The following is a 15,959-nucleotide window of genomic DNA, read 5'->3' on the forward strand; positions in this document are numbered from 1 at the left end:
GATATATTTTGGATCTTGTGACATTTTGTTATTTTCTCTAATAAAAACTTCCTTGAATTATAATAAAGCAAATACAAGTAACTATGTTTTAGTGAGTTAATTTTGAGTTTTAATTTTCTTAGTCACTAAAATCTTTAAGTGCAACATGATTCCATTATATGTAAGTGATCTTTTGTTGGATCTAGATTTTGAGTAGGTGAATAGCATTTCAGGAAAATAATCTGTCCAGAAACAATGGTTACACATTTAATGGGACTGGCTTTTTTTGACAGAATGTATATTCTTTAAGCAATTATTCTCAGGTCCTGTACTGACTCCAAGTAAATAGCAGGTGACCTACTTTCAGAAATTCCTAGACAATATAATGTAGTAATTATCAGTGATAAAATACCCTTCTTAGAACATGATGCCCTAGGTACCTAGCAAAAGTGTTATATGTCTTACAATATTAATGAGTATTTTAAAAACCATATGATACTGACATTACTGTATGAATTCTTAGTTGAAACACAAACTTGTGAACAAGATACATAAAGTAAGTAGAAAAAGGGAACAATACAAGATTTCTGTCGTTTGCACGGTTAAGTGGATTCCTACAACAAATTTAGTGTTCCCATGTGGATTAATTAATGTATTGGCTAAAGTATGCTATTAGCAAAACTCTGGTCACTAGTTTAGTCCCTTATGATTCAGTTAGTTTGGCACAGGAACAAAGTATTACACAAATGTATGCCACTGTTCACAAGGTAAGCTCAATGAGCATATATGGATGACCAGTGGAAGTTCAGCACCAGAGGGGAAAAACTTTAAAAGTGCATAATGCTGTAAGAAACATCATTAAAAAAAAAAAAAAAAAAAGGCTCTACGCCCAACGTGGGGCTTGAACTCATGACCCTCAGATCAAGAGTCACATGCTCTACCCCCGAGCCAGCCAGGCACCCCCAGAAACATCATTTTTTATATAAAACAAAACAAGTATTCCTATAAAAAAGGATTCAAAGAAATTATGTTTTAAAGCACACTTTTCTATTTACCACACACCTTTCTATTTATTTATTCTTTCTATTAAGCACCAAATAAGGCAAACCTACAGATTTGATTAAGATAGTGAAAACCAAGTTCTTGGCACAATGCTGCAATGAAAACAAAACTGTCAAGGAGCTATGGCATTACCACTCAAACAGGATTTTGAAGCTCTATATAGGCAGAGTTCAACTTACAAAAAAGGCAGTGTTCTAAAAGTCCACTTCTAAATAGAGTATTCAAAATTAGGTTGATAGAAATGTTCTATGTTTTGGAGTCATGGTCACATGGAAATCTGTATTTGCCAAAACTCATCAAACTGTACATTTCAGAGGTGCATTTACTATTTGTATATTATATCTCAATAAACTTTGGTTTTTAAAAAATGTCCTAAAAGGTGGTTATAGTACCAATCTACCAGAGAGAAATTTAATAGATATCTTTCTAGCAGAACACTGAAGCCCTGCACCAGTTGAACCATAGCTAATCACTATTTATATCCATGTTTCTATGGAAAAAGGGATTATGAGTTCTAAGTAGATAATGGCATATATCCATTTTTTCCCCTACTCCAAAGCATTTCAAGGACTAGGGTGATTATTTCTAGGCACCTTAACCTGTTAATTCTCTATCAGCACCAGAACAGTATTTCTCTACATCAACCAACCATCAAGTGTTCTAAATTGAAGGATCTGAACTTGTTCTTCATATGTATAAGTCATTCAAAAGTCAAACATTTCTATGTCATGAAATGATAAAACCAAATGAACTACCACTCTATAAAGTCAAATAAAAATCAGCAAAATATAAAAAATAGTCATGTTTTCTACTTTTTAGTTCATACAACACTACTCTGAACACTGGGAGATGTGCATAATGATCTCTCCTCACAATATATACATATATATATTTTTTTTACCTTTTTTTTAAACATATAATGTATTATTTGTTTCAGGGGTACAGGTCTGTGATTCATCAGTCTTACACAAATCACAGTGCTCACCATAGTACCTACCCTCCCCAATGTCCTACACCCAGCCACCCTATCCTTCCCACCCCCCTCCACTCCAGCAACCCTGCTGTTTCCTGAGATTAAGAGTCTCTTATGGTTTATCTCCCTCTCCGGTTTCGTCGTTTCATTTTTCCCTCCCTTCCCCTATGATCTTCTGTCTTGTTTCTCAAATTCCTCGTATCAGTGAGATCATATGATACTTGTCTTTCTCTGATTGACTTATTTCACTTAGCATAATTCCCTCTAGTTCCATCCACATCGTTGCAAATGGCAAGATTTCATTTTTTTGATGGCTGCATAATATTCCATTGTGTGTGTGTGTGTGTGCGTGCACGCACACACATCTTCTTTATCCATTCATCTCTTGATGAACATCTAGGCTCTTTCCATAGTTTGCTATTGTGGACATTGCTGCTATAAACATTGGGATGCATGTGCCCCTTCGGATCACTACATTTGTATCTTTGGGGTGAATACCCAGTAGTGCAATTGCTGGTTGTAGAGTAGCTCTATTTTCAACTTTTTGAGGAACCTCCATACTGTTTTCCAGAGTGGTTGCACCAGCTTGCATTCCCACCAACAGTGTAGGAGGGCTCCCCTTCCTCCATATCCTTGCCAACATCTGTAGTTTCCTGACTTGTTAATTTTAGCCATTCTGACTGGTGTGAGGTGGTATCTCATTGAGGTTTTGATTCGGATTTCCCTGATGCTGAGTGATGTGGAGCACTTTTTCATGTGTCTGTTGGCCATTTGGATGTCTTCTTTGCAGAAATGTCTGTTCATGTCTTCTGCCTATTTCTTGATTGTATTATTTGTTCTTTGGGTGTTGAGTTTGATGAGTTCTTTATAGATTTTGGATCCTAGCCCTTTATCTGATATGTCATTTGCAAATATCTTCTCCCATTCTGTCAGTTGTCTTTTGGTTTTGTTGACTGTTTCTTTTGCTGTGCAAAAGCTTTTTATCTTGATGAAGTTCCAATAGTTCATTTTTGCCCTTGCTTCCCTTGCTTTTGGTGATGTTTCTAGGAAGAAGTTGCTGCGGATGAGGTCAAAGAGGTTGCTACCTGTGTTCTCCTCAAGGATTTTGATGGATTCCTGTCTCACATTTAGGTCTTTCATCCATTTTGAGTCTATTTTTGTGTGTGGTGTAAGGAAATGGTCCAGTTTCATTCTTTTCATGTGGCTGTCCAATTTCCCCAACACCATTTGTTGAAGAGACTGTCTTTTTTCCACTGGACATTCTTTCTGGCTTTGTCAAAGATTAGTTGACCATAAAGTTGAGGGTCCATTTCTGGGCTCTCTATTCTGTTCCATTGATCTATGTGTCTGTTTTTGCGCCAGTACCATACTGTCTTGATGATTACAGCTTTGTAACAGAGCTTGAAGTCCAGAATTGTGATGCCACCAGCTTTGCTTTTCTTTTTCAACATTCCTCTGGCCATTCGGGGTCTTTTCTGGTTCCATACAAATTTTAGGATTATTTGTTCCACTTCTTTGAAAAAAGTTGATGGTATTTTGATAGGATTGCATTAAATATATAGATTGCTCTAGGTAGCATAGACATTTTCACAATATTTGTTCTTCCAATCCATGAGCATGGAACATTTTTCCATTTCTTTGTGTTTTCCTCAATTTCTTTCATGAGTATTCTATAGTTTTCTGAGTATAAATCCTTTGCCTCTTTGGTTAGATTTATTTCTAGGTATCTTATGGTTTTGGGTGCAATTGTAAATGGGATTGACTCCTTAATTTCTCTTTCTTCTGTTTTGTTGGTGTATAGAAATGCAACTGATTTCTGTGCATTGATTTTATATCCTGCCACTTTACTGAATTCCTGTATGAGTTCTAGCAGTTTTGGGGTGGAGTCTTTTGGGTTTTCCACATAAAGTATCACATCATCTGCAAAAAGCTGATTTGGATGCCTTTTATTTCTTTTTGTTGTCTGATTGCTGAGGCTAGGACTTCTAGAACTATGTTGAACATAGTGGTGAGAGTGGACATCCCTGCCATGTTCCTGACCTTAGGGGACAAGCTTTCAGTTTTTCTCCATTGAGTATGATATTTGCTGTGGATTTTTCAAAGATGGCTTTTATGATATTGAGGTATGTGCCCTCTATCCCTACACTGTGAAGAGTTTTAATCAAGAAAGGATGCTGTACTTTGTCAAATGCTTTTTCTGAATCTACTGAGAGGATCATATGGTTCTTGTTCTTCCTTTTATTAATGTATTGTATCACATTGATTGATTCGCAGATGTTGAACTAACCTTGCAGCCCAGGAATAAATCCACTTGGTCATGGTGAATAATCCTTTTAATGTACTCTTGGATCCTATTGGCTAGTATTTGGGGGAGAATTTTTGCATCCATGTTCATCAGGGATATTGGTCTGTAGTTCTCCTTTTTGATGGGGGTCTTTGTTTGGTTTTGGGATCAAGTGAATGCTGGCCTCATAAAATGAGTTTGGAAGTTTTCCTTCCATTTCTATTTTTTGGAACAGTTTCAGAAGAATAGGTATTAATTCTTCTTTGAATGTTTGGTAGAATTCCCCTGGGAAGCTATCTGGCCCTCAGCTCTTGTTTGTTGGGAGATTTTTGATTACTGCTTCAATTTCCTTCGTGGTTATGGGTCTGTTCAGGTTTTCTATTTCTTCCTGGTTCAGTTTTGGTAGTTTATATGTCTCTAGGAATGCATCCATTTCTTCCAGACTATCTAATTTGCTGGCATATAGTTGCTCATAATATGTTCTTATAATTGTTTGTATTTCTTTGATGTTGGTTGTGATCTCTCCTCTTTCATTCATGATTTTATTTATTTGGGTCCTTTCTCTTTTCTTTTTGGTAAGTCTGGCCAGGGGTTTATCAATCTTATTAATTCTTTCAGAGAACAAGCTCCTAGTTTTGTTGATCTGTTCTACTGTTCTTTTGGTTTCTATTTCATTGATTTCTGCTCTGATCTTTATTATTTCTCTTCTCCTGCTGGGTTTAGGCTTTATTTGCTGTTCTGTCTCCAGCTCCTCTAGGTGTAGGGTTAGGTTGTGTATTTGAGACCTTTTTTGTTTCTTGAGAAAGGCTTGTATTGCTATATACTTTCTTCTTAGGACTGCCTTTGCTGCATCCCAAAGATTTTGAACAGTTGTGTTTTCATTTTCATTTGTTTCCATGAGTTTTTTAAATTCTTCTTTAATTTCCTGGTTGACCCATTCATTCTTTAGTAGGATGCTTTTTAGCCTCTATGTATTTGAGTCCTTTCTGACTTTCCTCTTGTGATTGAGTTCTAGTTTCAAAGCACTGTGGTCCGAAAATATGCAGGGAATGATCCCAATCTTTTGGTACCGGTTGAGACCCAATTTGTGACCCAGGATGTGATCTATTCTGGAGAATGTTCCATGTGCACTAGAGAAGAATGTATATTCTGTTTCTTTGGGATGGAATGTTCTGAGTATATCTGTGAAGTCCATCTGGTCCAGTGTGTCATTTAAAGCCTTTATTTCCTTGTTGATCTTTTGCTTAGATGATCTGTCCATTTGAGTGAGGGGTGTGTTAAAGTCCCCTACTGTTATTGTATTGTTGTTGATGTGATTTCTTTGATTTTGTTATTAACTGGCTTATATAATAGGCTGTTCCCATGTTAGGGGCATAGATATTTAAAATTGTTAGATCTTCTTGTTGGATAGACCCTTTAAGTATGATGTAGTGTCCTTCCTTATCTTATTATAGTCTTTGGTTTAAAATCTTAATTTGTCTGATATAAGGATTGCCACCCCAGCTTTCTTTTGATGTCCATTAGCACGGTAAATGGTTTTCCACTCCCTCACTTTAAATCTGGAGGTGTCTTTGCATCTAAAATGAGTTTCTTGGGCACCTGGGTGGCTCAGTTGTTAAGCGTCTGCCTTCGGCTCAGGTCATGATCCCAGGGTCCTGGGATCGAGCCCCACATCGGGCTCCCTGCTCCACAGGAAGCCTGCTTCTCTCTCTCTCCCACTCCCCCTGTTGTGTTCTCTCTCTCGCTGTGTCTCTCTCTGCCAAATAAATAAATAAAATCTTTAAAAAATAAAATAAAATAAAATAAAATAAAATAAAATAAAATGAGTTTCTTGCAGACAGCATATTGAAGGGTCTTGTTTTTTTATCCAATCTGATACCCTGTGTCTTTTGATTGGGGCATTTAGCCCATTTACATTCAGGGTAACTATTGAAAGATATGAATTTAGTGCCATTGTATTGCCTGTAAGGTGACGGTTACTGTATATTGTCTCTGTTCCTTTTTGGTCTATGTTACTTTTAGGCTCTTTCTTTGCTTAGAGGACCGCTTTCACTATTTCTTGTAGGGCTGGTTTGGTGTTCATAAATTCTTTTAAATTTTGTTTGTCCTGGAAACTTTTTATCTCTCCTTCTATTTTCAATGACAGCCTAGCTGGATATAGTATTCTTGGCTGCATATTTTTCTCATTTAGTGCTCTGAATATATCATGCCAGTCCTTTCTGGCCTGCCAGGTCTCTGTGGATAGGTCTGCTGCCAATCTAATGTTTCTACCATTGTAGGTTACAGACCTCTTGTCCCGAGCTCCTTTCAGGATTTTCTCTTTGTCTCTGAGACTTGTAAGTTTTACTATTAGATGTTGGGGTATTGACCTATTTTTATTGATTTCAAGGGGGGATTCTCTGTGCCTCCTGGATTTTGATGCCTGTTTCCTTCCCCACATTAGGGAAGTTCTCTGCTATAATTCGCTCCAATATACCTTTTGCCCCTCTCTTTCTTTCTTCTTCTGGGATCCCATTTATTCTAATGTTGTTTGGCTTTATGGTATCACTTATCTCTCGAATTCTCCCCTTGTGATCCAGTAGTGGTTTATCTCTTTTTCTCAGCTTCTTTATTCTCCATCATTTGGTCTTCTATATCACTAATTCTCTCTTCTGCCCCATTTATCCTAGCAGTTAGAGCCTACATTTTTTATTGTACCTCATTAATAGCCTTTTTTATTTCGACTTGGTTAGATTTTAGTTCTTTTATTTCCCCAGAAAGGGGTTCTCTAGTATCTTCTATACTTTTTTCAAGCCCAGCTATTATCTTTGTAATTGTCATTCTGAATTCTAGTTCTGACATCTTACTAACGTCTGTATTGATTAGGTCCCTGGCAGTCAGTACTGCCTCTTGTTCTTTTTTTTGAGGTGAGTTTTTCCATCTTGTCATTTTGTCCAGAGGAGAATAGATGAATGAGAGAACAAAATGTTAAAAAAAATGCTAAAAGGGCAGCAATGACCCCAGAAAAATATACACTAAACATATCAGAAGAAACCTGAAACTGGGGGGGAAAGAAAGGGGGGGAAAAAAAAGAATATGATCAGGCTGGTGAATATAACAGCCACACACTAGATTTTGGGTGTATTTTGGTCTGTTAGAAGAAATTGCCTCCCAAAATTTTAAAGAAAGAAAAACTTATATATATACAAAAATAAGGGTAAATACGATGAAGGGATGGAATATGACTGTAAAGATTGAAAATTAAAAAGGATTTTAAAAAAGGAATTGATAAGAAGTTGGTTGAAAAAGAATGAAAAAAAATTTAAAAAAAGAAAGAGAGAATGTGATCAGGCGGGAGACTAGGACGTCATACACTAGATTTAGGGTATATTTTGGTCTGTTAGAAGAAACTGTATCTCAAAATTTTAAAGAAAGGAAAACTTACATATATACCAAAAATAAGGGTAAATACAATGAAGAGATAGAATATGACTGTAAAAATGAAAAATTAAAAAAGATTAAAAAAAGAATTGATAAGATGTTGGTTGAAAAAGGAAAGAAGAAAAATTCAACTAAAAAAATAGAAAAGGAGAAAAATAAAGAAAATTTAAAAAATTAACTTTGAAAGACTAAAGAATCATGGGGAAAAACCCATGAATTTTATGTGTTGTATTCCCCTAGCACTGGAGTTCTGCCGTTCTCATTGATTGGTAAACTTGATCTTGGCTGGCTGTTCTTGCTGATCTTCTGGGGGAGGGGCCTGTTGCAGTGGTTCTCAAATGTCTTTGCTGGAGGAGGAATTGCCCCGCCCTTGCTGGGGCCGGGCTAAGTAATCTGCTTGGGTTTGCTCTCGGGAGCTTTTGTTCCCTGAAAGCTTTCTGTCCAGCTTTGGAGGACAAGAATGAAAATGGCAGCCTCCCAATCTCTGGTCCCGGAGGAGCTGAGAGCTCAGAGCCCCACTCCTCAGTGCGCCCCCAGAGAAAAGCAGTCAATCACTCCTGTCTCCCCGGTCTCTGGCCACACTCTGTGCTCACCTGGCCTGTGACCGAGTGTTTCTACCTCTGGCACATGACCCTGTTTGGAGTCTCCAAACCCAGCAGATTCCTGCGGTGTGCTCCGCCGCTCCTCTGGGGGGGGGGGGGAAGGAAGGGGAGTCTCCCCGGATCTGCCACTTGTTGGGTCCTTGCTCGAAGAGCAGGTCACAGTTTATGGCAACCCCGATCTGAGAGCCCACTCCTTGGCTCCGTCTTTGCAGCCAGCTTCCCTGCTCCAATACCTGGGAGCTCTGCCACACTCAGACACCCCCAGTCTTTCTGTGACCCCAAGGGTCCTGAGACCACACTGTCCCAGCCAGGGTTCCACCCCCCGCTTAGCCACTGGAGCAACGTTCCTCAGCGGAGCTGACTTCTAAAAGTTCCAATTTTGCACTCTGTTGCTCTATTACTTGCCAGTAGCCAGCTGACGGGAGGCCCCCTCCCCCCGCAGTCTGTCTTCCCGAATATTGCCTCGGATTCACTTCTCCGCACGTCCTACCTTCCAGAAAGTGGGTACTTTTCTGTTCAGAGCGCTGCTGCTATTCTTTTCTTCGATCTCCTGTTGAGTTTGTAGGTGTTCTGAATGGTTTGATAACTAGCTGAATTCCTGGAACCAGACGAAATTTGGGTCTCCTACTCCTCTGCCATCTTGCTCCTCCCCCCTCACAATATATTTTAAACATAGGTAAGAAAACAACACAGAAAGACTAGATGACTTGACTCAAATCACAAGTATAAGAGCTGGGACTCAAGTTGTCCTGATTCCCAATGCAGTGTTTTTCCTATTACATCTGGCATAGTTAGAATCATTTCTCATTCTGTAAGACATATTTGGTACTGATTTTTTAGTTAGTAAAGGACACTTTTGAGTCCAACTCAGAACTGAGCTGATTTCTGAATACTGAGGGATGAGCTGTACTTTGGCTGTTATGCCCCCTGCCCTCAAAAATCACTGATTTTCTTTTAGTCACATAAATTTGAACGTGATGGACTTCTTTAAACAGCCTTACAAGTATAACCTGTTGAGTAAATATATGACAAAGCTTTGCTTTCTCCCTTTCTTCTCTTGTCATGGGCATAAAATCATGAACATTATGTATATATAGTCACAAATTTATACGAGAGTTTCAAGTATAGTTAACTTTTCATGTAAAAAACAACTTTTCCCCCTTAATCTTTTCAGAGTAAATTGCTGGCCTGATGACCCACCACCCCTGAATACTTTAGTGTGTACTTCCCACAAACAATGACATTCTCTTATCTAACCATAACACAACATGAAAATGGAAATTAACATGTTACACTACTAATGTCTAATACTCAAACTACATACAAGTTTTAATGATTATATTAATAATGTTATGCCAAAAGCATCCAGTTCAGAACAATACGTTGTATTTGCATGTCAAGTCTCTTCAGTTTCCTTCACTTTTGAACAGTTTCTCAATTTTTCCTTTATTTTCTTAACCCTGACAGTTCATGGATTACAGAACAGGTATTTTGTAGAATGTCACTTAATTTGAGTTTGTATGATATTTCCTTGAGATATGCAGGTTATATGCATCTTTAGCAGAAATATAGAGTTGATGTTGTATTTTCACTGTGGCCTATTATAAGCATAGGTTGATTTGTTCCACTATTGATGATGTTTACTTTGATGATTAGATAAAAATGGGGTCTGCCAGGCATTCTATTCCACCATAAAGTTATTCTTTCCCCTTTTGTAATTAATATGTATTTTGTGCAGAGGTACTTTGAAACTAAAATCCTGTTTCTCATCAGACTCTTGATTGATATCTGTGTAAACTCATAGTTTCCTATTTTTTTTCAATGGGTTATAATCTGTTACTAACATTTGATGTTCAAGTTGTCTCAGATGTAACCAGTGGGAGTCCCTTCAAGCTGGCTTGTCTTTGTATGTGTGTGTGTGTGCATATACACACACGGGCACGTGCATCTGCCTGTATGTGTGTGGTGTTGTTTTAAAAAACATGTCTCCATTATTCTTGGAGCAATTCCTTGTTTTCTAGCACAAGCTACTTCAGGGCTCATTTTGTACTTTCCTTGCCCTAGACCCAGTAATTTCTCCAAGGAGTCCTAATTCCTTTTAGTGGAAAACGGTATTTAGAAGTCAGAATCTGTGCATTAGGTGTACTCATTGCTATTGGGGATGGCTGCTCCTAGGTCCTCACCGTGTACAGAGCTAGGGAATATATGTTTGTACACACAAAGACACACATACTTGTATCTATATTTATTTCTATATTTGTCTATACATATTGAATACCAATGATATATCAAACCTTCAATTCCATTCTAATACCACAGAGTTCATTCAGGTTTTCTCCTTTTCTGTATTTGTAAGTCCCTTCTCTGACAGTGACTAACTTCATTATCCTTAATATATTTATTTATTTGATCCATTCCCCCATATGCTATATTCTCCCATCTCTACCACCACCCTTCCCCACACATATGACTTCTTCACCCTAATTTGGCTTCAACAACTACTTCCAGACCAAACCTCTACCCCCACCAAGCTGGCATCTTCCTCATCCAGATCAAACACTGATACCCCATTTGCTGCCCCTACCCAGTAGAGACACTCTCCTTACCTTGCTCAGACTCTGATATTCACGTTGTTTCTGCATGGATATTCTTCTCATCCTATTTTTTCTGACCCCCTGCAGCTGTCTGTCCCCTAGCATGGACACTCTTTTTATCCTCTCATCCTCTGATTCTCCATGCTAGGCTGCCCCTTACACGGATGCTATCTTCACCTGGCTTGGGCTCCAACACCCAATGCTAGGCTGCTCCTCCTTCCTCATCCCATTCAGCTTTTGACACCCCACTCTAGGCCACTGTTCCCCAACCTCCTCTCTGTTCCATAGGGATACCCACCTTGCTCCACCCCACCTAATGATACTAGGACTGAAGGGGAAGGGAAGGTTTCACACATCAATTTAAAATAGCACAATTAATGCACTTAATTTCAGCTACAAATTCACTTCCACATTGTAAAAATATTCAAGTGAAATATTCATTATGCTCTACACCTACTGTCAGCACGTGGCAATCCTCAAAAAGGAGAAGTGAAAATTAAGGATGTTCAGGTTAGAGGTCCACACACTTGGACAGAACTCCCATAGTCTGTAAGTGGGCAGGCAAGGTTACAGATCCTGAGTGCTAAAATAAAACTGATGATTTGGCAAAATCCTGCAAGGTACTCCTAAGAGGTGCTCTATAATATCTAGTAGCCCAAACAGAACTTTCATAATAAAGAGTCAATGATGAAATGGAATGAACTTAGATTTTGTTAAAAGCTGATAAAAGTTAAATAGAAACTATCACTCATAACATTTAAAACAATCACACAAAATAAGTCAGGGCACTGTAGACATACTATTACTTACTTTATCTACACAATCATCAAAAAATGCCAGGCTTGCATCTTTATCACTGACAAAAGAACATTCCTCAATGAAGCGAATGAACATTTGTGTTTTGGTCATCATGCTATAGAATTTTTGATGTGAGCGGTCCCGGCTTCTTAAGAAAGCTGTTCAACATAAATTCATAATGTCACAAAATATAGCATCATTCAAAGATTCATTACATTTTAAGCCAGAAGAAACTTGATTAACCACATCATCTATACCCCCTCAACCCACCACTTTGAAGAAAAAGAAACTAAGACCCCTGAAAAGGGATATGACCTGACAAAGATAGCAATAGGAAGGGAACTTGAACCTAGATCTTTCAAATCCTCACCCAGAATTGTCTCTGTGGTCCCCCACTACCTTGAAGATTACACATAAAGTAGTAAATTTGAAAGCATTTTTAAAATTGCTTTTTCCCTCCCAATGTGTTGCATGTTCTATGCTCATGGCATACTCTCTGTCCATGTATTTGGCTTTTCTCAAAACAGCAGTTACATCTCTTCTAGTATTTGTTTATGTCTGTGTCTTACTGAAACAGAGTAAAAATTTATTTCCTGATTTCATGCTCCACATTGCTCGCTATGGTTAGTTACACTACATTTGGGCCTTCTTTTGGGCCCATATGCTCAAATTATTTCCACCTGTTCTCTCTGCTTAAAACTGTCTTCTACTTTTCTTTTGCCTGGCTAATTTCTACTCATCCCTGAGATCATGGCTCAGACATAAACTCCTCAGAAGGGCTTTCTGTGATCTAAAGTTGTAAAATAAAGTGTTCATTCATATTATTTTCAAATTGCTTATCTTCTTGACTATAAGCTCAATGGGAGAAGTGACCATGTCTTTCTCTCTCTCTCTTTTTTTGTGACCATGTACCTTTTGCATACCACTATATACCTAGTAGTTAGAGGAACTCAATATATATATATTAAATGAATTTCTCTTGCAAATGTTATATACCACAAGAGAAAAATAAATATGTATTATGACAGAAACTGCACTCTGGGGCTCTCCTACTTCTTTTGCTTTGGGGCACAAACAGAAAGTAGTATTTATAAAGCACACTGAAGTAAAATGAATGAGGCTGCTCATGCCTGGAGGTGACTATCCCAGGGGCTCCTTTGAGTGTCCAACATTGCTTAGCTGCTCTGAAAGCTAAAAGTATCAATATCTCAACACATCTGTGATACAACATTCCTACATGGTTAGGAAGCTCTGTGCTTTTCAAATATTTAGCTAATGGGATTATAACTAATGTGCCCGAGAAATAACTAGTTTTGTGGAGATGGATTACCAACAAAGTTGATCCTCACATACTTCCAAAAAAGGTATGTATTTTGATAAACATGAGCTATTAATTAACACAGAAAACAACTGAATCATCATAAGGTTAAACTCAATACTATGAAAACTATAAAACTATACAATCACTCACCTTGTAGGGCAAAAAGAGAGGATGCATCTGTGGCTGTCTCAGACGGGGCTTGTGTTATTGGTCTTAAGTATGATCTATAACCTTTTAAAATAGAGGCCATGAAACACAAAAATGCCTCTTGGATTTCCAAATCTATCATGTGCAACCTCTTTCCAGAATTAAAATCATAGTCATTCATTGCTAAGTCCATTAGTCCATCATCTCTTGGTCTCTGCTGCACTGTGAAGAAAATCAGTGTTAGTGTTTTCTCCAAACTCTTAAAACCAATGTTCATAAAGATATCAATATAAATTTGTTATATATGTAAGTCAAGTCATTACGCTGTATACCTTAAACTTACACAGTCCTGTATGTCAATTATATCTCAATAAAATTGAAAGAAATAAATGTGTTGTTTTCAAAAGGGCTCAAGCTACCTCAACTCTGTGTTTATACAACTTCATAATAGGTAAACCCTAGCAAAGCTTGCTACATCATTTTTTAGGCTCTGCTGCATGTATTTCAACCAAAGTAAATATAAAATTATTCCTGTTTATCTGACTACGATCAAAAAAATTCATGTTCTGAAGTAACTATATATAAACTAATAAATGAAAATCATAGCAACCATATCAGCAGGATACAGGGTTAAATTCATTAGCCCTATCTCTGCCCACCCACCCTCCCTTTTAAAAAATATAAGTGCCTACGGGAAAAACACGCAAGGCTTAGAATGTGAAAAACAGCTCTTCCTCTTCCTGAACAATTCAATGCTAAAGCCCTTAGGTAGTAAAATAATAAATTCACAATAGAGAGGCCTGGTAGACACCACCTTAACCAAGTGCACAAAGTGAACATCTTCATCAATTACGGGACAAATTGAGGTAGTGCCTGATCTGGTAAGGATGCTAGGAAAGGAAGATAGTGTCACTTCTGCGATATTCTTGCCAAAGATGTATGACCTGTATTTATCATGAGGACACTCAGACAAACCCACATCATGGACCATTCTATGACAGTAAGTATCATCTTCAAAAGTATCAAGAAAAAGAAGGAAAAAATCAAGGGACTGCTTGGAGAAAAGGAGATTAAAGAGACTTGAAACTAAATTATAACATCTGATTTGGAAATGGATTATTTTGCTATAAAGAATATTATTATGATAACTGACAAAACTAGAATCTGGTCTGTGGGCAGTAATGCTCAGTGTTAATTTCCTGATTTTCATGGTTATATTATAGTGATGCAGGAGAATATATTTTTTTGGTAGGAAATATATTCCATTTGGAGGTGATGGGCATCTATTCTCAAAGGTCAGGGAAAATGTGATTGTTTCAAAATTAAAAAAATTTTTTTAAATATGAGGAACAATAAATCATCTTAGTTTTTTTTCTGGAGTTCTTATTGTCTAAAAAAGTAACAGTACTAGGAAGAATGTGGGCATTGATATAGAAGGCCTAGATTTTAATCCTAACTTCATCCTTGTTAACTGTATGATCTCTGACAAGCTATTTTACCTCCCTCAACTTATGTATGTGAAAGTGTTCTGAAGCTGTAAAGTATTACACAATCCTTAATTATCAGTACTGTTTAAAAGTTTATAGTTTTAAGTTCCTGCCCTTCAGTTGAGCTGGATGGGCTATTTCATTGATTTTAATAATATTTTAAATATTGCTACAAAAGCTGCTGGACTTCTCAGCCATTTAAAAGAAGTACATGCCTTGTTAGAAAGCAATTAAGTAGTTAGCTTAAGTAAAATTCTATACATAATTTATTTGTTCCATAAGATAAAATGTTGTTCTATTTGACATCACTGTTTTCATATCCCAGTCCTTACGAGCTGCTTCCAAATTATCTGCTTATTGTAAGGTTTACTTTGGAAACACTGTCTTCTTCCATGCTATTTCCAACTCTACAGGCACTGTGAACCCTCAAGGATGTAGGCCCCTTCCTATGTTTACATTTCACCTAATACATAAACAAGAACCTCAAATATTGCTGTACCATTACTGACCATTTTTCACACAATAATTTAGTAAGTATTAAATTATGGGCCCTGAATGAGCCATTGTTATAAAATACCAAGAAGATTAGATAAATGATAAATACATAGTTGAGAACCTCAAATATTGCTACACTATCACTGGCCATTTTTCATACAATAGGTATTAATTTATGGGCCCTGAATGAGCCACTGTTATAAGTACCAAGAGGATTAAATAAATGAAGGTTTAATTCTTCTTATATGTATCTCTGGATCACTGACAAGGTATTCTTATATAAGCTTTTTACTAAAGTATTCCATATCTTAATCAATTTTCATTTTGATTAATTTCCTAATGCATTTGGCAAGCTTCTATTTTCAAATTATTTGAGGTAAGCTTAGCATTAAGATCCATGGAAAGTGAAAAGCATATGACCCAGCTCTCACCCCACTAAAATCATCAGCATTTTCTAATTTAAACCATCTGTCTTAAATTTTCAAAACGAAACTTCTATGTATGAAGAAAATATACAAGAGGAAACCCTTATTTTTTCCCTGGTATTTCAATAATGGTAAAATTAAAGAAAACAATCACCTTAACCTCTTTTTGAATTTTATTATTCTAAAATGGTTCTATGAAAATGTAGTAGATATAAAATGTAAATTTTATAAATTTCCTATTCAGCTTCTAACAAATTTTGCTTTAATGTTCACTTACCCTTAAGATTATAAAAACATTTCCCTCAGATAAAATAAACAGTATCCTTTTACAAGTAAGGCAAAGTAATTGGAGTCCTTTTTCAGATTAAATTA

At 37.0% G+C, this 15,959-nt stretch overlaps 1 protein-coding gene across 4 annotated transcripts in view; it reads right to left on the reverse strand.

The window, feature by feature from the left end:
* The window catches only part of DENND4A (DENN domain containing 4A), a 136,417-nt gene that overhangs the window by 49,688 nt on the left and 70,770 nt on the right, over positions 1 to 15,959 (reverse strand). For all 4 annotated transcript variants that reach the window (XM_034994583.1, XM_034994582.1, XM_034994581.1 and 1 more), the window contains exons 13-14: positions 13,184 to 13,402; positions 11,725 to 11,870 (exon numbers count right to left, since the gene is read on the reverse strand). In XM_034994583.1, the coding sequence (XP_034850474.1) occupies positions 11,725 to 11,870; positions 13,184 to 13,402 (365 nt within the window). The remainder of the gene's footprint in view (positions 1 to 11,724; positions 11,871 to 13,183; positions 13,403 to 15,959) is intronic.

This window comes from Mirounga leonina, unplaced genomic scaffold (genome assembly GCF_011800145.1).
Source record: "Mirounga leonina isolate KUSES-001 unplaced genomic scaffold, KU_Mleo_1.0 Mir_91, whole genome shotgun sequence".
Classification (NCBI taxonomy): Eukaryota; Metazoa; Chordata; class Mammalia; order Carnivora; family Phocidae; genus Mirounga; species Mirounga leonina.